General features: G+C 50.2%; 1 protein-coding gene across 1 annotated transcript in view; it reads left to right on the top strand.

Moving 5' to 3' along the window:
• MMP17 (matrix metallopeptidase 17) overlaps nucleotides 1-23,556 on the top strand; it is a 50,787-nt gene that overhangs the window by 24,165 nt on the left and 3,066 nt on the right. Inside the window, exons 2-8 of the mRNA XM_038187449.2 lie at nucleotides 6,833-6,965; nucleotides 8,307-8,433; nucleotides 14,183-14,466; nucleotides 15,804-15,980; nucleotides 16,114-16,213; nucleotides 18,759-18,841; nucleotides 22,013-22,165. Coding sequence (XP_038043377.2) covers nucleotides 6,833-6,965; nucleotides 8,307-8,433; nucleotides 14,183-14,466; nucleotides 15,804-15,980; nucleotides 16,114-16,213; nucleotides 18,759-18,841; nucleotides 22,013-22,165 — 1,057 coding nt within the window. The remainder of the gene's footprint in view (nucleotides 1-6,832; nucleotides 6,966-8,306; nucleotides 8,434-14,182; nucleotides 14,467-15,803; nucleotides 15,981-16,113; nucleotides 16,214-18,758; nucleotides 18,842-22,012; nucleotides 22,166-23,556) is intronic.

Genomic DNA, 23,556 nt, shown 5'->3' with positions numbered 1-23,556 from the left:
AGATGTTAATTAACGTCCAAACAGCTGTGTGCGGAGAGGATCCAAGGAGAGCTGCCCTTGCAGGGTCACAGTCCTGGCTGGTGTGGTGGAGAGGGCTTGTGGGGGCTTCCAAGGGGGGGAACAGCAGCTGCCCTCCCTGCCAGCCCCCTTGTTTTGGGGAGTAGATGAGGTGAAGGGCTTCAGTCCTCCCTGTTCCCTCAGTGCCTGTCCAGCAGATGTTTCCTCAGGAGCATTTTCCAGCTGGCTCAGCTTGCAGCAGCCCCTGGCTGCGCTGGACTCTGCTGAGTCTTTTGCAAAATTGTCCAGGAAACCACGGACGTTCCCGTGTCCTGTGCCCAGAAAACCCTGGCTTTGCAAAGTCCTGGCTTTGGTTTTTCTTCATACAGAGATGATGTGATTTCAGGGACAGAGCCTCCTGCCTGGATTTATTTCCCCACGTTGAGCAGGGAGAGCTCTCCCTTGGTTACGTGCAGACATCAGCAGGGCACGTGGGGAGAAGGCTTCTCCTGGCTTCGCAGCTGCTGGAAGAACTGCATCTGGCGACGTTTCATTTAACTCCTTCACACCACATCCGAGGCTCGGAGTGACCCGGCCATAGGGGGGAGCTCAGAGCAGCCCTCCAGGTTGCTCTCTGCATCCTCCAGGATGGCAGCAACCATCCAGCCGAAGGGGATGCCCAGGAGCACAGAAGGGGCAGGGCTCTTTTCACGGGTTGCATTCAGTGACAGCTCCCGTGCTTTGAGCTATTGCTGTAGCGAGATAGAAGACTGTTAATTCAGTCATGTACCTAGCATCCCTTTGCAGCTCAGTTGACTGTTACATGCCAGGACTTTTTTCTTTTCAAATAACGAATTAGTGATATGGATGTTTCACCATGACAGGCAGCATTATGCAAAACTATTTGATTAAAAAATAAAATAATATATATAAAAACTATTCCCTGAAACTCCTGTTTTGATGGTTGTCTGGAGTTTCAATTTCACAAAAATTTTTGCATCATTCATTGCCTTTGCATGGAAGTTTTTGGAACATGATGAAAAAAAAAAAGTGTCTGAAACCCCTCCAAAATCCCTGGCATATTAAATCTCCACAAGGAATAATACAGTTTTATATCGAAAATACAGGAGAAACTGTATCTTGTTTTATGTTTTGTCAGTTTTTCTTGCTCGGGAAAGAAACATAAACCAGCTCTAGTAAACACTGCTCTGTGCTATGCTGTTCTGCCTGTCTCGTATGTATGGGAATTGATTCTTTGATCTGCAGTACAAAGAGATTGAAACACTGTTTCTTTGGTCCACAGAGAATTCCTTCCTGCTTCTGCAGCATCCCTTGATTACCTCGGTGTTTCTGGGAAGGTGCTCAGAATCCATTCAACCAAAGAGATGCTGATACCTTGTGTAGCACCCACAAGGGCCTGGGGGACGTTGCCTTCCAAATCCCAATAATATCATTTCATGCACATGTTGCACGGCACGACACGTCATTCCTCAAATCCCAGGAGAGCAGCAACACATGCACAACCCTGCAAGCAAGCGTTTGAGGATACAGGGGAGCCTGAGGCATGTCCCACAAGGCCTGCAGGCAGCCAAGCTGGCATCTGGGTGCTGGCTGACAGCGAGCCTTGTCGGAGCAGAGCTGCTCTCCTGCAGGTTCCGTACTGACCTGGAGGTCCCACGTCTGACGTCACCAAGTTGTACAATTTGTCTGCTGCAGACCGTGCCGTGGGACCTGCTGTCTGTGAGAGCTGTAGGTCATGGCCGTTTGCAACACCTCTGTTGTTAACCTGAGCGAGCGTTTAAAGCAATTGGGAGGGAGAGGGCATTGTTAGCAGCTGCATTAACTTCTACCCTGGACTCTGCACACAGCCAATTAAAAAGCTGTTTGGATTCAACCGGCCCCTCCAGCATGAGCTAATGAAACCCTTCCCGCAGTTCAGCAGTGGCAGAAACAGGCATCCTGCTTCTAACCCAAACGGCACTTTTTCTTCTAATGAATTAATCAGCTGATTACGTGCATGCAATAGCTCATTAGAGAGGTGCGTGTCAACCTTTGGAAGAAAATTATTGGCTTTGCATGGCCCAGAGGCTGTTACATCACAGGAGCGCCCTCCTTGGAGTATCGCAGCACCGTATGCATCGCTCTAATTAATGGGCGTTGTTCCTCAGGTTGTTTGATCTCATGAAAATTACTGTAAAATTTGAATACTGTAAACCAGTGAAAGCTTGGAAGAAAAACTCAAACAGCCAAAAGCAATTTGCCTTTAATCTAGCTTTCAGTGGTGGTGATGTTTTTTTTTTTATTTAAAAAAAATAAATAAGTTTCCACCCTATTTAATGGTAGCAACAGAGATAAAGTGAAGTGTAATTTGGAAATTTGTTCCGGATTTTTGAGTTGCAGCTTTATTTTAGTGATCTGGGCCATTAACATTGGTGAGTAGGGTGTTTGCCTTTTCTTCCTTGCCCAGCATGAAGCTGGCAGCATCCCTTGCCTTGCATTTGGTGGTGCCCATGCCCCTCATCCTGGCAGAGGTTGAGCCGGGTGAAGCTGGCCGTTGTGTCCTGCCTTCCCTAAGTATGTGGAAGGCATAAAAATGAGAAATGTATATATATTTTTCCACATTGCTGAAGCTTTCTGTGTTGCCTGGTGGCTGTCGCTGAGGCAGGGCTGGTGTTTTTGTGCTGGGGGTGTCCTGCTGGCGGCACCTCTGGCTCAGGCTCACGCATCAGTGTGGGAGCTGATACGGGGGGGAGCTGGTCCCGTGGTGGCAGAGACTGGTGCGAAGCTCAGGGTGCACAGTGGTGTCTGCAGAGTGGCTGGGGACAAGCTCTGCTGTGCTTTGGGGGATGCGACAAGTGAAGCGGGAATAAAGATCTGCATCTCTGAGCAAAGGGAGTCCTATCAACTCTGAGGGATTAAGGCCGTTTTTTTCCTGGATGTTTATGCAATATCAAGACCCTGATGTTTTTGGCTAAGCTTTAGCAACGTGGCTATTTTAATAATACAATAGAACTGGCAGAGCTTTTCTGTTTGTCCCGATTTTGCTGTTTATCCTGTTTATGCTCTCCTCGTTATCCTGAACTATGTTGTCTTCTTGTAAGCACCAACCTATGACCCTTAAGAAGAAATCTTCAAGAAGAAAAACTTGCTGACTGAGACTTCTTTTTGCCTGTGGCAGTTGAACGAGCCCATCAGCTTATATAATATTAATATTTGTAAAAGCAAACTTACAGAGCTCATAAATCTTCCATAAAAGAGGGACAATATCTACATCTATTTCAAAATGAAGCAGGTAAGTAGGTTTTAGGACAAAAGGGTATTGATACAAAGGAAGTGAAGATATGAAAGAAATGAAATTGCCATTTTAATCTGAAAATTAGCTCTGTGATACCAAGGCTTTGCTGCTGCTGCTGCTGCTGGAGCCAGCCTTTTACTGTGGCTCTGGAGAGCCCCAGTCCCAGATGTCTCCACAGCAGCATCTCTCCCTGGCCTTTGGTTCAAATTGCCTAAGGAGCAAGAAAGTCTGAAGCTGAAACTGGGCTTGTTTGCAGGGCAGAGGACAACTTCATGAACAGTTTCCCTAACTTTGTGTCTTAAAAAAAAAAAAAACAAAAAACAAAAAACAAAACTACAGTTTTGGCTTCTGTTACCGATTTTAAGGCATGAAGCAGGCTTTTCCCCATTAGGCTATGCTCAGCAGTATGGGGAACTCAGACGAGAAAAACTGATGCAGCTTATTTTTAGCCAGCGACATGAGCAAGCTGCCTGCAAACATGCACATGGAGCAGCTCTGCGCAGGATGCTGCTGTTGTGTCATCATCACGGCAGCCGCTTTGCAAAGGAAGGTCACTTTGAAGCAGGTAGGACATATTTTGCTGGGCACCACCTGCCCACCTGGAGGGGAGAGGTAAGAGCAGGCTGTTTGAGGGCCAAGGGGGCCCTTCACTGCCCCGCATGCCATCGAGGCAGCTCTTTCTGTTTTTCTCCTTCCCGTCTCATCTCGGAGCTGGGAGCAGCATCAGTTATCAGCTCCATCTGAATGTTCTGGGGAAGCAATTTTTTCCCCTTTTGAAAACAGAGTTGCTGAAGCTGCCGCTCCTCATGGGATTAGGTCAATTTGTTTAACTCAGCACATTTTTAAGGAGAAGTTTTTATCGTGTCAACTCAGGCAAGAAATATATTTAAAGAATTTTAGCATTCAGCTGAAATCACGGCTTCATTTAACCATTTTAACTTAATGAGAGTTGGAAAAAAAAGTTTTTCTTTTTTAATTTAAAAAAGGTTGAAATACGTAGTGAATGTATTGAAGTTATCTCAGCGGAGGATGTTCTCATACTTTCTACTTATGAAAGTTCATCGGTTTAACTTTTGTCCTAATTAAGGACAAGAAAATATCTGAGAGGCTTTCACAGAGCACACCTAATTAGGCAGACAGTTCCTTCTGGCATTTGTCATCTCCGAGTCCAGATGCTTTTTTCCCTAATGAAATTGTCTGCCCCAGCAAAGGTAGGATGTGAAAGTTCAGTGTTATGAATTAGTTTATTGGGAGAGAGCGAGCTGGCCAGTTCCTTACGTTGGTAGCGAGATGAAGGAGAGTGGTATAGCAGAGGTCTGTAAAACTGTGTGGAAGCCTGAGGCATGATAATCATGGTCTAGATGAAAAGCCATGTGCAGGAAAATCAGGTGAAAAGCACATGCTGCTTTCCTGTTTCCTTGTGCCTTTTCTTGAGAGCCCTCCTTTTGCTCTGAAGCAGCCCGTGGTGTTTGTGCTCCCTCTGTTCCTTCAGATCAAGAAAGAGACAAAACCTTGCCCTCAGTCAGAGCAGGCCCTTGGCCTGCTGCTACCTCCTTTTCCAGGAGGCAGGGGCACAGCTGAGCTCTGCAGGTCTCATGTACCCATGGCTCTGCTGTCCTTAGAGGAGAAATGGCAACGGCTCCACGGCTGGGGGAGAAACCAAATTAAACCACACCATCCTCATCAACTGGTGGGCCAACTGCTGAGTTCCCTGTCACAGCCAATTTCTCAGGAGCAATCAGGAGTGAATTGTGTCTCTAATTTCTGTCACAAACATTTTTGCGATGCAATGGGGCACAGAAGAGCAATGAGAAGGGAAGCGAGTGCCAAACCTGGCCCTCAGCCTGAGGGCGACAGGAGGCTGAGATGCTGCTGGTGCTTCTACCAGGCACTCGCTAACAGGGTTGTGCCATGAATCAGCAAGAAATGGCAGGATACACTGCCTTCAGTAATACACAACCTGCTGAAACAAGGCAGCCAGGAAAGGCGTGGGGAAGGAGGAGAACTGCCAGGGAGAAATTCAGCACAGGAGCCATGCTCCCCAATGGCGACGGCTGGTGCCACGGCCTCAGCAAGTGTTGGGAGATCTGTCGTAAACCTTTGTGTGAACGGTTCGATGGGGCGTGCTGGGGACATCTGGGGATGCTGTGGCATTCGGGATGGCTCTTGCAAGCGCAGAGTCTTTTGAATTTTAGTGGTAAGCAGATACAGCCTCTTGGCACTGATCTGACTACCGTAAATTTGTGGCGTATTGACCACGGTGAAAGTTAGGATCAATAACAGTCTTCAAGAGGCTCAATGGATCGATGCTTCTTTGATACAGATAAAGCAAATAGAGGGTAGGTGTTTGTGGTGCTCTGCATGCGGTATTATTCTCTGCTGATCCCTCTGCTGAGGTAGGAGATATCAGCAAGCAAGAAGGCAAGGAAGGATTTAGGAAGATAATTCACCAGACAGTTAAAAAGCAGTTGTAAGAAGGAGATTTACTGTGTTATTTTCATCAGTTTTAGGCTGAAAAGAGGAAGAGAGAGATCTTTGTAAAAGCACGTGGTGCCGTGGAAGACAAATTCCTATTGAACAGCGGTGTTGGTTTTAATGAGGCGCTCGTGTCAGCGTGACCATGGGCACGCAGCCGTGCTGGCTCACCGCGCAGAGGGGTGTGTGGGTCCTTCGCAGCCCCCCCTTGCTTCACCCACACCTGGCCCTAAATACCTTAAGGCAACAGGCAGAAAGGAGCTAGGCTCACTGCTAGGCCTCCCCGTGGGAAGAGCCATCAGTCGCTAAGAGTGACTTCTACACCTCCGTGGTGTTTGCTCTGGTGGGCTTCATTTGGTGGCAGCCCCCTGATCACCACTGCTCAGAGTCCATCTGGGGGTGCCTCTGGACATGGGGATATTCTCCACAGGGTTTCAGCATGAATCTGTCTGCGGGTCTGGGACAGGGCAGGTGTTCATTTCCTCCTGTGAACTTGGGTCTCTGCGAATCTCAACACTCAGAATGTTGTCCCCATTTTCGGGGCCTCATGGTTGAGTTTGTTTCCAGTCAAAGCCCTGCTGAAGTTCAAGGCAAAGCTCTGCATCCTCAGCCACCTGGCTGCACAGAGGGGACTTCAGAGCCCAGTGCCTGTTCACTAGTGGGTGACAGCCCTGTCCCCACCCCACAGGGATGCTCGCGTTCCCCTCTCTGTGCTCATCCCTGCAGCAGGTTCCCCCCAAGCACTGCGAGGCAATGGTGTGACCCCATGGGCAGGGCCCCGCTGCTGCCACTATCGGGGATGGTTTGCAGATGGATGAGAAAATTAGATGTCAGCACTGGAATGCATGAAGGTCACCGGGTCCTGCTACTTAAGCAATGTATACAGATCTGTTGTGACACCTTCATTTGTTAGCAGGGCCCACGCTGTTCAATAGGGAAGCCGTGTGTAAATGTGTAAATGGGGATGGTATTTCCAAGCAGAACGGGCAGGACCTTCAGCACTCCCCTTTTTATGCATTTATTTCTCTCCTTTCCCTTTCTCATCGCCCTTTACCTGTGTCGCAGGACTGGCTGATGAAATTTGGCTATCTGCCTCCGCCGGACCCCGTCACAGGACAGCTGCAGACACAGGAGGAGCTGACAAAAGCCATCACGGCCATGCAGCGGTTCGGGGGACTGGAAGCCACGGGGGTGCTAGGTCAGTGGGTGCCAGGCCCTTCTGTCCCCGCTGTGGCAGAGGAGGGGGGATTGGCGCTGCCGTGCAGCTGGGTTGCAGCCCGTGTCTGACAGACGGCCGGGTTTGCAGCTGGAAGAGTAATTACATGGCTCAGGTGCTTTGTTGCCTTGTGCTTTCAACAACCTGAGGCAAGCAATTATTTTACCAGACCCACACACCCTTGGGGTTCCTGTCGTGCTTAAAATAGCTTAAAATAGCTCTTGATGTGTTCAAAAAGAAAAAAGAGAAACTAAAGCTGATAGGTTGTTCTGTTCAAAGCCTTAATTGCAGCCTCAAATTGAGTTGAACAAAAATCTTGATTAAACCTCCGGATTTGTACAGGGAGTAATCTGGTTTCTTGGCCAGTGGGGCACAGGGCAAGGGAGGAGGAGGACAAGTCCTGCTGCTGGTGGCGGTGACCGTGACCGTCTGGGACGGGGCAGGTTCACAGCCCGGCATGGCTGGGACCATCCCCTCCCTATCCTCGTGAGGACAGGAGAAAGCAAGTTTTAACCTGGGCAGTTTATCTCCTCTCCTCCCCACTGTCCCCTCAGCTGGGCTGCTGTGGTGCTTGTGTAGAGCTGTCCCTGCCTCTGTTCAAGGAGACAATTAGAAAGAAGATGCTAATTAGCAGGCTCATCTCCGCACAGCCCTCGCCAGCCCCTCAGAGCAGCCAGTGCCACTTGAGCAGCTGCTGCTGTGTCCCCAACATACTGACACTAAGACTTTCCCCTCCGCTCTTAATTAAACGTGTGCAATCATTTCTCCTCCACCTTATCAGAAGCTGCAGGAAGCCTAGGAGCAAGGCCATACTTTTTATTGTCTCTGAGTTTGCTGCTTGGGAAGGGGGGGTTGCAAACATGACTTGGGTTTGCCCCTTATTTAAGGTAAAGAGGTGAAACCAGTATGAAAATCAGTGAATGTACAACCACCTGCATTTCTACAGGTGAGAACAGGGGCTTGAAGATTTCATTCAGTTTTTAAAATAAATAAGTAATGTGAACAGCTTCCAAATGCGCTCCTAGCTTAACAGGGATATAGTTTATCTACATGCAAACGTCTCTTGGCTTTGCCAGGGGAATAATGGCCAATTCACAGACAGAATAATTTACACTAAGGGGGCAGCTAACGCTTAGCCCAAGTGGCAGAAGGCTGGGTGCTGGAGCTGAGTGTCACCTCCCCTTGCCCCAGCTGGTGGGTGTTTAGAGAGTGCTTTCAGCCCAAATCCGTGCCACAGCTGGTGAATGCCAGTGCTGTGGTATTTCTTAACCCAGGGCTGCTCCTTCCTCATTGTGCCCATTTTTCCCTTTTCTCTGCCACCAGACGAGGCCACGCTGGAGCTGATGAAGACCCCTCGCTGCTCTCTGCCAGACCTGGCTGGCCCGGTGGCCAGGAGGAGGCGGCACACGCAGGCTGTGACCAAGTGGAACAAGAGGAACTTGTCCTGGAGGTAGGAGCTCGTCCTCCACCAGTTCCATGAGGCCGTGAAGAGACAAACGCACACACTCAGCTAAACAAGGCTTTGCAAAGAGTTTCGGTGTGGTGTGTTAGAGCGTGTCCCTCTGTGCTCCTGGGACCCAGAGGACTGTTTGTTTAAAGCCTCCTCCTGCCCATCCCAGCGTGGGTTTCCACCCTCAGCTGTAGGACCCCAGCCCCGTGAGGCTGCGGGCTGGCAGAGGGGTGGATTTGGCCAGCAGGTTGGCTGGGCACTTTTTGCTGCATTGCAGCATGATTTCTCTGGAGTTCACTGGGACTTTGCGCTCTCTCAAGCAGCTGCCACATTTTTGGCTCAGCACAAATGGGTTTTTTATCTCGCCTCACAGGAGACCAAAGACCGGGAGCGCTTTCTGGTAGTGGAGGCATTTGGTCCTTTTCTTCTAGTCCTTGCCGTGGGAGAATATTTTTCCCCTAAAGCTGGTGAGCGATGTGTGTGGATCACAGGCCCTGCAAAACACAGAGGGTTAGGTCTGATTTCCAGGGCACCCCGCAGCTACGCTGCAGGTGAGGTCTGGAAATGGGCATCTCCTTGTCCCTGTCCCACCGAGACCTGCGCTCTGAGACTTGTGTTTCCTCCCTCAAAGACCACGTGTGGTAGCGATTGTTCTAAGAGCTGCTGGTGTGCCCTGAGACGCTCAGGCTGTCCTGAAAACCCCTGTGAAAAAAATCCCATCAATAGATCTCCTTATTATTAATAAACTTCTCTTTGATCCTGATGTAGTCCCTAGAGCGAGTCCACCTTCGCAGCAGTCACAAATCGGGTCTCAGCTGTCGCTGTTGACAAGTGTTGAATCCCTGGCCTTAACAGGGATTTGGTCTGCATGCCAGCACATCCCCCTGAGACCGTGTCTTCAGAAAAGAGAAATATAGAGAAATATAATTCAGCCATTAGCTTCAGAAAGAAGTGATTTTGGCTTGTGGAGGGCCTCTCGTAATGGCTGGGGCAAGGGTGCTAAGGCAGGGAGAAGCCTGAGGGATGGCCCGAGCCACCAGCAGGCATAAACACTCTGTCTGTCCACCAGCCCTGTCCTCACAGGTAAGAGGAATAACTTTGTGTTTCAGATAGGAAAAATTCCCTTTGAGTGAATTGGTAACACCTGCCCTGGTGCCCTGTAAGCCTCTGGAGGCAGCACAGCAGCGGGATGTGCTCAGTTTGCTGATGCCGGTGGCTGCTCTGAGCAGACAGGGGACAAACCCGAGCTGTGTCCCACCATGGGGCTGGGAATTGTGCTTGGAGCAAGGCACTGAAGGGAAATGTGTCTGGTTTTTCTGGTGGTCACAGCCCCAGGATACACCCCAGCCCTGCTGCAAAGAGTGTCATAAAAAAAAAAAAAAGAGAGAGAGAGACTATTTTATATGTCTGATATAAAAATTCCATCTCCTGACAAACTCATTTCTTCTTCTTTTCCTTTTATCCTTTCCAAGATCTTGGCTTTTGTTCAAGAAAGGGCTGTATTTTATGACTGGGAGCTGTATAAGCCAACAGAAGGCTATAGCATTATAGAAACTCCAGCATGATATTTACACCCAACACTTCAAATTAAAATAGCTTTTTAGAAACTGCCATGAAAATCTGCCAATAGAGGCATAAAGTTTTACATACTTACCTTCTACATATTGATTGAAGATTAAAAAAAAAAAATCAAACAAAACCAAGCTCTCTTATGCCACGCATTTTAAAGGTGAAGAAAACTTGAACAATTCCAAGGCTGGGATAAAAGGGCAAGCAAAGCGGTACCAAAGGATGCTCTCAGGATGGGCACATGCAGTGGTGGAGGAGGCACTCCCTCACAAACAAGATTTTACAGGCACGCAGGTTGCTCAGCTTTCTTCTTTTTGTCTCCAGCACAAGCAGCCTGTAGGTCTGGAAGGCTCAGGGAGCAAAAACAGGAGAGCCTGCAGCCTGCACAGCCTCCAAGCATCCCAGCACAGCTCTAGGCACACTGTCTCCTGTGCCTCATCTCCATGGGAAGTTTCCAGGATACCAAGATATATGCATCTTATTTGCATGGGATTTCTCATTGTGTGGTACATAGGCACTCAGCTGATTAGACTGAGATGGCAGTGGGCTAAATTTGGGGTTTGGCGGGGAGCCGTCTGCTGCAGTATCAGCACCAGGAGCTGCACTCCCCAGCTTCCCAGGAGCTTCTCCTTGTGTTTTCAGCCTGGTTTTCCTTTAGCTAATTCTGCTCTAGTGCCATCATTTGCTTCTGGCAGAGGAGAGTTCCCAGCTTTAACCTCCATTTCTGCTCAGGTGTTCACTCAGGTGTGGCAGCAGGGGACCAAGTGGTGTAGGAGAGGGGCCCCAGTGACATCTGTGATGTGTCCCTTGTCATGCTGGGGTAGCACCGGGTCATGGCTGGGCCTGCAGGTGTCCACCCTGTCAATTACCTCTCCTTCGTCCTCGAAAAAATCAATTTGGGTTTGTCAGGCAATCCATGACCCACTGTGTTTGGTAGCTATCAGCATTTATTCAATCTCTCTGAAGTTTTAGGGCTGCACAACATGAAGGAGCTCTTTCATTAACCAGCAATTGATTTCTCATACATTTCTAATACTCTTTGACTTTCGTCTTTTTGAGGACAACGTCCAAAAGGGAACCTGGAAATCAAAGTAACCATTGGTACGGTTGGCCCTCCATAGCTGCCAGCCAGACCAGCCCTCTCTGGGCTCTGCTCGTAACCAGCTTGGACCCCAAGCTACTTTGGGATGGGACAAGAGAAGGAGAAGGGGGATACATGATGGACTGGCAGCGGCCGGAAATCTTGATCCACAGCCTGCAGTTCCCGCAGGGAAGGGGTTTGCAAAGCTGGCACAGAGCAGAGAGGATGGTGGGGATGTGGGGAGGGACCGGTGAGCTGATGCTCGCCTGCCCTGCTGCCCTCGTCCTCCGTGCCTCCCCGGTGGCCCAGCAAACACCAGCTGGAGGAAGGAGGTTTCTCTCCGATTACTCAAATCAGGCTTTTACCCGAGATTGGAGCTCTGTAAGGGGAGTCTCAGGAGGGATTAGCATCTGAGAAGAAGGAACGCTGCTCTCCACTGGGTACCTAAGCACCATTTGCTGCAAATAATAATAATCAAGGTGGGAGGGTGCTTATTTAGCCCTGTGTGCTTTCGCGTTGTGCTGGAAATGTGCCTCCTTTTCAGTGGAACTGGGTAATGCAGTGCCAACAAATGTCCTATCAGTATAATAGTCTTCTCTTAATCTCATTGAAAGTAATTAGCAGAGCTCCTGCAATCAAATCAGATACTGAGCTGCAAACTCTGATGGGATTCTCATGAAAAATAATGCTGGTAATGAATAAAGGATGTGGGGGCGGGGGTTCACTCACACCTGCAGCATGCTAATAAAATGGGTCAGCTCAGAGGTGCAGGACCTTTTATAAGAAGCAAAGTAAGCGTTGATCCTGTTTATTCATTAATCTAACATTTCTGGTGTCAGGGATTGGAATGAATATGAATCATGTTTGTCTATCTAGACGTGGCTTTTCATCCACTGTCCTTTTACAACGGAGATCAGGTTAATTGTCCTAATTCCACAGCCGTAGAAGGTCGAGCAAGGCTTGAGGAGGGAAGAGCAGATAATGTCATCACATCTGAGTCCTTGCCCTGGGCACCACAGTCTTGGAGAGGAGGTCTTAATTCCTAGAATAAGCAGAGTGTGCGTTATGCATGTAATTACTTGTTCAGTAAACATAAGGGGAGTAAAGGGCTTAATGAAGCCCAGAGTACTCTTCTGGAAGACAAAGATACTTAGTTAAGGAATATCTGGAAACCAGGTAACCTTTTTTGTATTGCAGAGGTTCACAATGGCACTTTAAATTACAGCAATAGCACGTATATGCGGTGGTGTTAGCGGGCACCATGCTCTCCATCTAGTTATAGGCAGTCTGCTCTGTAAATAAAAATTTTCCTGACAAGTGTCTTGTCTAATCCCGTGCTCATGCTGTTTGTGTCACCGTGCTGTCTGCCTTAGAGTGTGTTTTGTTTGAAGTCCTGTGATTATCCGGTGCTATGTGTATACAAACAGCCTTACTTTAGCTGTAAAGCACCCTCTTTGCCTACAGACAGCAAAGGCAGAGTTATGCCCAATTTTTGCTCTTCTGGCTGTGATGTCTATTGCCTGATTTCCCATTTCATCCCCAGCATCTCTAGGCTGGGCTTCCCAAGCTCATCCAAGAAACCATTAGGCAGAATTTGGCACTTCTCACATGTCTGTTTTTGCTCTGTCCCAAATTTCATGCTCACTAGCTTTGGCCAGGTCAGGAGGTGTTCCCCACGTGGGGCTGCAGCTCTGAGGGCATGCGATAGGAAGCAAACACATGAAAGCATGAGCCTCCAACTTCAACCAGTGAGTCATTCCTATTCCCCTTCACTGATCCATAGTGCCTAACAATACCCAAATCATTATTCGTCGGAAGAGCTGAGTGGCGTGACATCCCTTTCTGACACCTGTAATTACCTCTAGGGGTTTAGTCAGGTCATTTCTCCATGCTGGGGTGTAGTACTGAGTGATGTTCTCCCAGCTATATTATGCAGAGGGCAAGTGAGGTGATCATAATTGTTGCTTCTGCTTTTAAAATCTGTCAGGCCATGAATATTTCATGAACACTTTGGTTGGTGTGCTGGTACACAAGAAATAAAGTGGCCATTATTACTGGGGAAGAGCTGGCCAGAATTTTTCCAGCAGATTTGTCTTTTGTCAATAATTACTCAGTTAACAGTATATTTCCCTGGAAAGTGTTTATTTTTGTCAAAACTGTCAATGAAAGATTATCCAAACATACTCTTTTAGAAGCCAAGGTGCCTCATTGCGTCTTTGTCTTTTCACCCTCTGCGTTAAATCAACAGTGTTAGGAATTCTTTTTCAAGGTTTGGTTGTACAGGAGGCGGTAGCTTTTTTCATGCCAGCACAGAACAAAAGGGAGGTTTGAATGCTCTGCTGCAGGGCAAACGCCAGCACGCTGCTAGTCCCACCTGGCTTCTCTTCCAGAGCAAGGCAGAGCTGGGGACCAAGCGATGCTGTGCTGATACAGAGTAACCACGCAGCCTCTCGGTGAGGGCGCTAGGATGGTAAGCCCCAGCTAAGCAATGCTTTTTCCACCAAGAAGCAAGGCAGGAGCTTCTGAATTACAGCGTGCCATCAGTCTGTCTCCTGCAGGCAAGAAGTTGGAGGGGTTTTGAATGAGGTTTATATAAAATGCATCTTTTCCTCTTCCTCCTTGTTATGGATTGCAGTTTCAGAAATTGCTGGCAGTGTCCTGGTTTTGGAGTACATTTTATACTGCCAGTAGACCTACTGGGAGATATATGGAGGCAGCAAATCTCTGCTGGATTTCCATGTGCGTATAGCAAGAATGAGCAATGATCTGCTTTGTTGCAAGAAAACCTAGGGGCCTGCGCGTTGTGCAAAGGCTGCAGAAGTCAAATCCTGGCACCCACGGCGCTCTGGGCCAGCAGGATCTGGTGTGTCAGACGGGATCAGTATTTCCAGAGGACCCAAACTCAGCCTCTGAAATCCCCATAGCCCTGGAAGAGAAGTGGTTCAGAGCCTTGCCAACACATGTCTATGAAGCATGTTGGAGCACTTCAGAGCTACCTCACCAATGCACCAGGCACCTGCAGAGCTCTTCCAGGTGGTCCTCAGAGAAGTTAATTTCTGCTCCTGACCTACCCTCTCTTTATCTTATCCTTTCTTTCAGAGTTCGCACCTTCCCAAAAGAGTCCCACCTGGGCCACGACACAGTTCGAGCCCTGATGTACTACGCCCTGAAGGTCTGGAGCGACATCACCCCGCTGAATTTCCATGAAGTGGCAGGTAACAATGCTGACATCCAGATAGACTTCTCCAAGGCAGATCACAACGACGGCTACCCCTTCGACGGGCCAGGTGGCACGGTGGCACATGCTTTCTTCCCCGGAGACCATCACACAGCAGGAGACACTCATTTTGATGATGATGAATATTGGACCTTCCGATCATCAGGTACGTTCCCATCACCCTCCTGCAGGCCATGGCTTTTCTGGGACCTGGAAGGCTGCAGGCGTGTGTGTGACTATGGGAGCTCTCAGATGGGGGCTGCATTCTCCCACTTTTCTGTTATTTGGGTGGCCTCACTGCCACATGCCTCAGTTTTCTGTTTTTAAAGTATAGTGATGCTGAACTACCTGGTGAGGGCTCTGCAGTCTACAGGGAAGAAATAGGCGGGGGAAGCACCGGCTCTGTTTGCAGACAAACAGAGCAGAGGCGAGCACTGAGGCCCAGGAGCTTGCCATAACAGGCGTGTTAGTGGTGATTAAGTAAGAAGCGGTGCCCATTTTGTGCCTGGTGGGTGCACCCACCTGGGAAACACTCGGGTGGGGGAACGGGCTCAGCACCACCAAGGGACAAGGGGGTGACCCCGATGGCGAGAAAGCTGCCCTCTGTTTCGAAGGTCTTAGAGCTATCCAACCTTCATCTTTTATTTATTTTGTTCTCCCCAGTGATTCAAAAATAACAGCTCGGTAGGTGATATAAAAATATCCCCCAAGGTTGTCAGTTTGGCATTAAAATGTCAGAAAGCATATGTCTTGTTCTCTCCTGGTGCTGGGGAAAACAGGACAGGTTATAAACACCCCAGCTGTTTACAGGCACTGTAAATAATAGTCATCAAGAAAAAAGCAGATTTCAGCAAAAATATCCCCCAGTGCCCTAGGCCCAGTGGGGAGAGCAAAGCATTGCACAGGGTTCAGGATCATGAGCTTTGCAGAGAAGTTGGCTTCCCAGCTTTTTCCAGCCCTTTTATTACACTGCTTGCAGCTGTGAACTTGGTAAGAGCCATACTTAACGTCATTGCCACCTTCTGGTGCAGCTCCGCGGGGCCCCGTTGTGTGGTGAGGAGCAGCAACTGTGTGTGCCTGGCCCAGCCAGCCCGGAGCAGGGTGGTAGGAATGCACCGACCAGGATCTGTTTGGGGAAAAGGGAACAGAGAGAGAGCCCAGGCTGAGAAGAAAGTCACTGGGGAGGTGCCACTGCTGAATAAACTCTCCCTGATGCCCAGTCTCAGGCATCATCAGTGATGTGAGAACAAGAGGGGTGATCCCCAAGCCTGCGCAGGGCTGAGGTTTCACGCTGTGGGCTGCTGTTTGGCTTTCCATTTTCCATGATCCACTTCGGTTTCCTTTTTCCAACAGGAGACAAATTCTTTTTCATATTTCACCTATTCCAAAACCTTGTTTTCCAGTATTTTCAACATATGCCTATTCCTGCTCTTACAGCCTGCCCAAACCCCCGATATGTTCAGCACGGAGTGACTTTTATTTCAGCTATGTCTTTATTTCCAGACGCCCATGGGATGGACCTGTTTGCTGTAGCCGTCCACGAGTTTGGCCATGCCATCGGCCTGACCCACATCTCTGCCATAGAGTCTATCATGAGACCCTACTACCAAGGTCCAGTGGGGGATCCTCTGAAGTACGACCTGCCTTACGAGGACAAAGTCCGAATCTGGCAGCTCTACGGTAAGTTTGTGTCCCTCTCCCAGCTGCGGCACATTTCTGCCCCAGGGAGCACTGGAACAGACGTCTTCTGGGGTGAGTGGGCTCATGGGGAGGACGGCGTTCCCCTCTACTGCTTCTTTGTCTTTACACATAGGAGTCAGGGAGTCTGTGTCCCCCACGGCCAAGCCTGAAGGGAGCAAACCTGATGACCATCCTATCCTGCCAGAGCTGCCAGAGAACCGCTCCACTGTCCCGTAAGTCTGGTTCATTTCTTTTCAGCTGTCGGTGATATTCCTTACTGTCACGTGTAACAGCAAAGCTCCACACCAGGGTCTTGTCTTTGCTATTTCCCTCTGGACCTCTCGTGATCTGATAAACACACACACACAGAGTGCCCCTTCTCCCTCACATCTCCCAGTCATTTCCTGCGTACACTGTTGCTTTTTTTAGCAGTGTGTGTGGACACTGGCCAGCCAGACCACAAGTGAAGTGGTTAAGAGCAGCAAAGAGTGGCAGTTGCTGTTTATTCATTAGCTAATTCTTATCATTCAAGGCATGTCCAGAAATTCTGCATTATCTTGGAACACTTTGCCTTTCCCTAAGACTTTAAATTTGACTTCTGTTAATGGCAATTTGTTCCCATCACCCTTAGGTGAACTCATCCTTGCTGAAATTTTAATCAAACTTCTGCAGGATCCTGATTTGTGCGTGCATAAGTTACCTAAATCTCTCCACGGTGAGCAACTCCCTAATGTACCTGTGGGGGTGAATATTGGAACAAGCGGACCGGCAGCCTGACTCCAACGCAGGTTTGAGTTGGCAAAGGACTGCTTTCACTGAGGGTGTCATCAGGCAGCCAGCGTGCCCTCATTAAGGGAGGATCTGGATCTAGCTCATTAATGAGCATTGGAGTTACCAAATTACATTACTACCAGAGCAGCGAGGCAGTTAAGGGAAGGGACACTGAACAAAAAGGCAGGAGGTCACGGTCACGCGTTTTGGCCGGGTACCAGGAGCACCCCAAGTGAGAGCAGCAGAGATGGAGCCAGTCACCTTCCCCTCCTGCTCTGCCCCACCCAGGTGTGACCCGGAGGAAGGCACTTCATCTCCCTGCGCCTCCATTCCCCACCTGCAAAGAGGGGATAGCAGCAGTGAGAGCAGGGACAGTGGAATATTCCTACAGCAACGGGGCTGTAGAAAAATCTAATCTTGAAAAAATACCCCAGGCACTGCCGTTCTGCCCATCTTGGCTCCTGTTTCACCCCACTTTGCCCTCCTTGGTGTGGTGCCCGTGGTACAGAGGTGCTGAGCTCCTGCGCTCAAGGGGTGTCCCAGCTGCCAGGGATCACAGAAGGGCTTTCCCTTTTGAATTCGCCACTCTGGGGACCTAGTGAGGACCCTTTGATGAATGTAGGTGCTACATCTGTATGCCTGTGGTACCAGAGCTCCTGCAATGAGTGCCCCAAGGAATTAGCAGTCACAGTGACACAAAGATAAATGTCCTCCCTGCACTGCTTTAAGTACAGTGAAATCTTGGATCCAAATTGTGCCTGAAGTCTGTAGGGACTGTGAGTAAAGAGAGAGGGAAGTGCTACATGTGAGGTCTTCAGTAATGGCAAATGCCAGCAGCGTGTCCCAAACGTGGGACCTCGGTGGCGTTACGACGTGGTTGTTGTGTACTGCTCCACGTGAGGGTGCTGCCACCAAGCTGGTCTCCTCGAGGTCAGGGATACTTTGCCTTAGTCTGGAGCCTCCATCTCTCCCAGCCTCGTGCATGTCCAGTTTAAGCAGCCAGGTGAATTTGCCATGCCATAGGTGACCTGTCTTCCTGTGTAGCTCCTAAAGGAGCTTGTCCACGTGGCTCTGCGTGGCCAGATTTTGGCTGGAGCCTCTGGGTGCTGGGCAGGGACCCAGAGAGAGGAGGGCAGCTCTCCTGTGATGCGGGAGGCCGTGGTCTGGTGACAGCAGCAGGAAACTTCGTGGTGACCTCTTCTTCCCACCCCACAAGTGACTGTGAGGGTGAAGGGCGTTCATGGCCACATTCCTCACTTTGTGCCTGAGCTGGTGCTGGCAGCCCAGCACGAATCTTCCATCAGCAAATTAGATTTATGTTTCCCTGACACCCACCGCCGCTTTTCTCTGCACGGTCCCAGCATCCTCTCCTTGTTCTCTATCAATCATCATTTCTCACATGGGCTTCGTAGCTCTTGGGCCCTTCATACCCTGCGCCTTTCCCACCCACCTTGTTAAAAGCAGCTCAGCCTGATGCTTGCCAGGTGGCTTTCCCCATACATCATGCTGCATCACCTCGCCTCTGCGTCTCTCTGGTCGGTCTCAGCTGCCTTCTGCGTTGCAGCTCTGGCACCTCTCACTGGTGTCTGACACCAACATCCCCAGGTGCCAGGGTGACATGCTGGGGGCTCTCCCCCATCACAAGCCCTGCTGCCTGGGGACAGCTGGCCGCGCCACGCTGTGCCACCAGGGAGCGGTGAGCCATCTCTGCACCCCCCCCGTACAACCGGTGGATGAAGAACATGTCCCTGCTCGACTCCTAGTGGTGGTCACCGGTGGCCCAGGGAGAGCATCTTCCGCAGAGCCGCCTGTGGGCTGGTGTTTGCTTGTGCCCGCCTTGGAAATCCACACACATGTGGCTGGGCTCGAGCAGGAGGAGTGCCAGACGGACACAGCCTGTGGTCTTCTACTCCCCTGTGCTTCAGCTTGTGGCTTGGGGCAGGGAGGGGGCTGCAGGACGGGGACCCTGGGGCCACAGCCCCCGCTCACCCGGCTGTCTTTGTGCAGGCTGCGGCGGGATGTGCCAAACAGATGCAACACTCACTTCGATGCCGTGGCTCAGATCAGGGGAGAAGCTTTCTTCTTCAAAGGTAAGAGATGGCCCCAGCATGCCCGCAGCCCTGCGGTGACGTTCACGTGGCAGCACTGCAGAGGCAGTATTGGTCAATAAGGATAAATTGGCTCTGAGTTTGCAGGCTGCAGAGGGACCTGCAGACCCAGGAAGGTGGCCCACGTGCTGCTGGCTCTTTCTGACTCAAATAAAAGGTCTCAGACCTTTAATCAATCCACCAAGGCTGGGAACAGCTGATGAGGATGTATCAGTGTCTATGCAAATCCCAGAGCCCAGCTCTGTCCTGCCAGGCACAGCGCAGTGACAGAGGTGACAAGACGCTGGTGGCCGGGGACACACAGTGCACTGTGAGGGATGGGCAGAGATCACAGCTAAGTGGGGACTGCGAGGGAGGAGGAGGAGGAGGAGGAGGAGAGGGATGTGCTAGGGCTACCCAAAAGGTTGAGCGGTAAAGCGAGTGGTTTTTTTTTATCCAAAAAGAAGAGAAATCCAGTGAAACTGAAACAATTTATTTTCAAATTATGAAAATGGATATTTTTTTCACCCAGCACAAATGGATTTTCTTTGACCTTTGGGGTCTGTGACCAAGGGCAGACAAGGGGGCTGGCAGGTGCTGGGGATGGAGAGAGCAGAGGCGCCTGCAGCTGCACTGGGACAGTTGACCCCTCGTTGTGACGCGCACCGTCAGACACAAAATACGGGTTGAACCAGGGAGCAACAGGAGCTCTCCCTTGCTTTTTTCCTGGCTGCCTTCAACTCTTCTCCCACGCTTCATCTTCTTTAATGCCGCTTGCTGTGCATCGCTCAAAGACAACACGCGCACAATTACAGAGCCATCTGGTTCCGTGTTAGCAAACACTTGCTGGCAGTGAGTCCCCGGGGTGCCCGGCTGCCGACAAGGATCCCATCAGCGCCTCCTCAGCTGCACAGAGACCGTCTATGCCGGCCTCCACAGGCTTTCTTTTCCATCTTCCCTTGATGGAAGAGTTCCCAGTGGGCAGTGCTTTCCATCCCTGGCCACCTCTTGGTGACCCCAAAGCCATCCAGCAGGGAAGCAAAAGCGTCTCTGCAGGGGTGAGGAGCAGCCTCCAGGCAAGTGTAACCCGCAAGAGCTCCAGAGAACTCGGTATTGTCTGTGCCCGCGAGGGAGCACAAAACGGCGGCTGTTCCCCTGTGGCATTTGTACAGATGCTGGCTCCAGAAAGCCACAGTGAAGAAGGGAAAATGAGAGATGACAAGAACTGGTGTCCAGGATAAATAGCTGTCTGTCTTGCAGAGGGGATTAAAAAAAAAAAAAAAAAAAGATGAAAACTAAAGAGAAATCCATCTCGGTGTCTATTTTGGGATATATTTATTGTGGGCCAAAATGCAAATTCGAAGAGCAGAGTGTCAGCGCGTGCCAGCTGCGCGGCTGCCTCCGGAACTCGGCAGCCAAGGCCAGGGAGCGGGGACATCGCCTCTGGGGCAGGGACCTACAGAGCCCTGGGGCTGAGCTCCCTCCGTCGATGGACATTTTGTTTTGTTCTGAGCTGGCCCAGCTGGAGAGAAGTGTCACCCAGTGCCCCCCGATGCAGCCACCCGGGCTCCCTGGGGACTTGCCCTGTTGAAGGCAGCGGTGAGTTTCCTGCACTTCTGAAACGCTGCCTGCTTTGCTTTGGGTGCCTTGCTGCAAACTTCAGAAGTTTTGGAGCAACTTTGGCCCATGTGGGTGTTTGCAGGCAGCAATCTTGCCAGAGGCATCCGAAGTACTGATAGCGTGGTGCACAGCTGGAATCAAAATCACCTGGTGTTAAGGAAAGCAATTGCCTCAGCCCATCATCCATGTAAAATGAGACGCTCGGGATGGCAGGAGTTCACACTTGGCTTTCATCCTTCTCCGTCTGCCAGCTTGGAAGATGGTTTTAAATCAAGCTCTTTAAACAAACATGGGGTTTGGGAGTTTTTATTTTATTGTATTTCTGCATGCTGATGGCAGCAGTTCCCCCGTGGCTGGCTCAGGCAGCTACTGTCCAAGCAGCCGCAGCACTTGGGCAAGCAGGCTTAGCTGTGACAAGACACGAGCGCGGGCAGAGCGGGGCTATCATGTTAAGAATTCATTGCTAGCTCAATCGCTACCTTTTGGGTGGTTTTTTTTCTGATAGTTTTCAACAAAACTAACAGATGACCCGGAGTCTGCCTGCCTTTAGATGTAGATGTAAAGCTTGCCGGCTGCAGCTGCACACCCGCTGAGCCCATCGCTGGGAGAGAGCTAAAAAGTCAAAAGCAGCTGGGGTTTCCTCCACTGTGCCAATGAGCACCCAGCCCCCAGGAGCTCAGATACACACCTACTAGAAAAGGAATTATGTTGGGATGTATTTCTTGTGAAAAAAGCGAAAATGCGTCTTTGTCTAGTGCCTTTCTAATTAGAGATGCAGAGATCATCTTTATTTAATTACATGTGTTTCCATAGATATACAATGGCCACCAGATTTGAATTCTCTTCTTTATAACATTCTTAAAAAGAATCTGTAATTATAGCAATTCCTACCACATCTGAATACATTATTCATTTGTAGGTCTCAGTCAGATAGAGCAAATATGCAAACTGGAGCAGAAGAACAGGAATGATATAAATCCTTATAATTATAATAAACCCCCCTCTCTGCAGATGTTTAAGTGTTAGAGTTTTGCCTCCTGCATTATCAGGCTAAGATCCAATTTCCATAAAATTTTGAAAGACGGTGTCACAATCTGCCAGCTCTGGGGAAAGGGCTGAATGCCTTGAATGCAAATCCAAAGGCGCATCTTCGGTTTCTGTTGCTCGTTTCCCTTGGGAACCCAGGCGAGAGCAGATGTAAATAACACGCAATGATTTCTAGCAGGCAATTACCAACATGAGACAAAGTTGAGGGTTTGTTCTCAGATGTCTTGTTCTGACCGGGATCTCGCCACGTGGAGCTCCCTGGGGAGGACAAAAAAGTCCGGCTGAGAGTCCCAGGTAGTGCGGTGTCTGGAGGATTGTTTGGATTCCCAAAAAGGGGATTTCTTCCAACGGCTGCCAGGAATAGCACACGCCAGCAGCTGCTGCTGGGAAGCCGGTAGCTCCCACCTTCTGCCTGGCTTCCCGCTGCTGACGTGCGGCGGCGCCAGCTTCTCCCGCAGTGCGGGCGGGTGGCGGGGTGGGTCAGTAATGCCCGGTCTGTCCCTCCAGGCAAGTACTTCTGGAGACTGACCCGCAATAAGCACTTGGTCTCCCTCCAGCCGGCTCAGATCCACCGGTTCTGGCGGGGCTTGCCCCTGAACCTGGACAGCGTGGACGCAGTGTACGAGAGGACCAGCGACCACAAGATCGTGTTCTTCAAAGGTGAGAGCAGGGCGGGTGCCCCGGCGTGCAGCCCCGTGCCAGGGTCCCCCTGGGCACTGAGTCCTCCTGCAGAGGGGACAGCGGTGCCCCCCTCCTCCCGGGCCACATCCAAGAGTTGTCCACACCTGAGGCCAGGAAACGCCTTGGGGAGGGCAAGCAGAACGTAGGGATCGCATTCTGCAGAAAATGAGGGAAATTTCACTCAGGGTAAACTGAAGCCACACCTAACTGAAATCTCTGCTTTTCAAGAACCAAATAAAGCAGAAACTGCCCTTCACATACTTTACAGAGTTGGGGTTTTCTTCCTACTTTTTTTTTTTTTTTTTTTTTTTAAGAAAAGAAGCCAGAGGGGACAAGAATTAAAACTGAAGAGCTTGGTTTTACTAATTCTGCTACTTTGATTTTTCTCTTAAAATACGTGATATAATCCTCTCTTTATGTAAATAATCAGCTCTCCAGTTTCTTCCACAAGAGCTGGAAGAAAGAGATTAGCTCTCGGTTCCTAAATGAATGTCCTCTGAGCATCCCACATGTGCCATGGTGCTGGCTAAACCCCCTTGGTGCCGCTGCCCCACCCAGTCCCTGTGCTGCCCCCACCAGGTCTCCGTGTCACCCCCAGCCCCACTGTGCCCGCCGTGGGGCCCTGCAGGCAGGCAGCAGCTGTGTAGGAGGAGTCGGTGATGCTGAGCTCGTCCCAGCTGGAAATTGCTTTTTGTCTGCCACTCGGCTGCGAACGCAGGTGAATTATTGATTTCAGAAGTGCTGAATCATGAGAGCCAGGCTGCAGGCACGGGCTGGGTCTCGGTAGCGGATCCCGCACTGCCTGTGTGCTCGGGGAAGCATTTCCAAGCCCAGATGATACCCAGGCGCCTGGGGACCCAGGTCCTCCAAAGCCATGTGTGCACAGAGCAGTGCCATGGGCTCACCCTGCAAGCAGCACGATGGGGACGATGGGGATGTGCCTTCCCCTGCTCTCATCGCCAAGCCTGTCCAGATCCAGGGCTGGCAGCTTCCTTGCCCTCCTGCACAGCCCGCTGAGGCCTCTGGTGATGTGTTATTTAGCCCTGTCTGCCTGCTAAGATGAAATGAGAGGTTTACTTTCTAGCTATAAAATATTGTCTCATTCTGGCTCTCCAGTGCTGTTTCATTGATCCCTGGACACAAACCAAAGCACACAAATTACCCCTTCCTCTGAGTTCCTGCTGCTGATGCTTGGGCATGTGTTTAAGCGCCTCTTCACGTTTTCTAGAAAACCGAGGAAAAAGCCTGACATTTAAAGTAGGTGGGGTGAGACCCACAGGGTGCTGCAGAGAGGCTGCCATGCAGCAGGTCCCCAGGGAGATCTCATACAAGCAGAAAGCCCGTCCCAATGGCAGAGCGTGAAGTGGGAA

This window comes from Anas platyrhynchos, chromosome 16 (genome assembly GCF_047663525.1).
Source record: "Anas platyrhynchos isolate ZD024472 breed Pekin duck chromosome 16, IASCAAS_PekinDuck_T2T, whole genome shotgun sequence".
In the NCBI taxonomy this organism is placed as follows: domain Eukaryota; kingdom Metazoa; phylum Chordata; class Aves; order Anseriformes; family Anatidae; genus Anas; species Anas platyrhynchos.
Note: the sequence above shows the minus strand (reverse complement) of the source record. Positions and strands in the feature narration are given on the sequence as shown.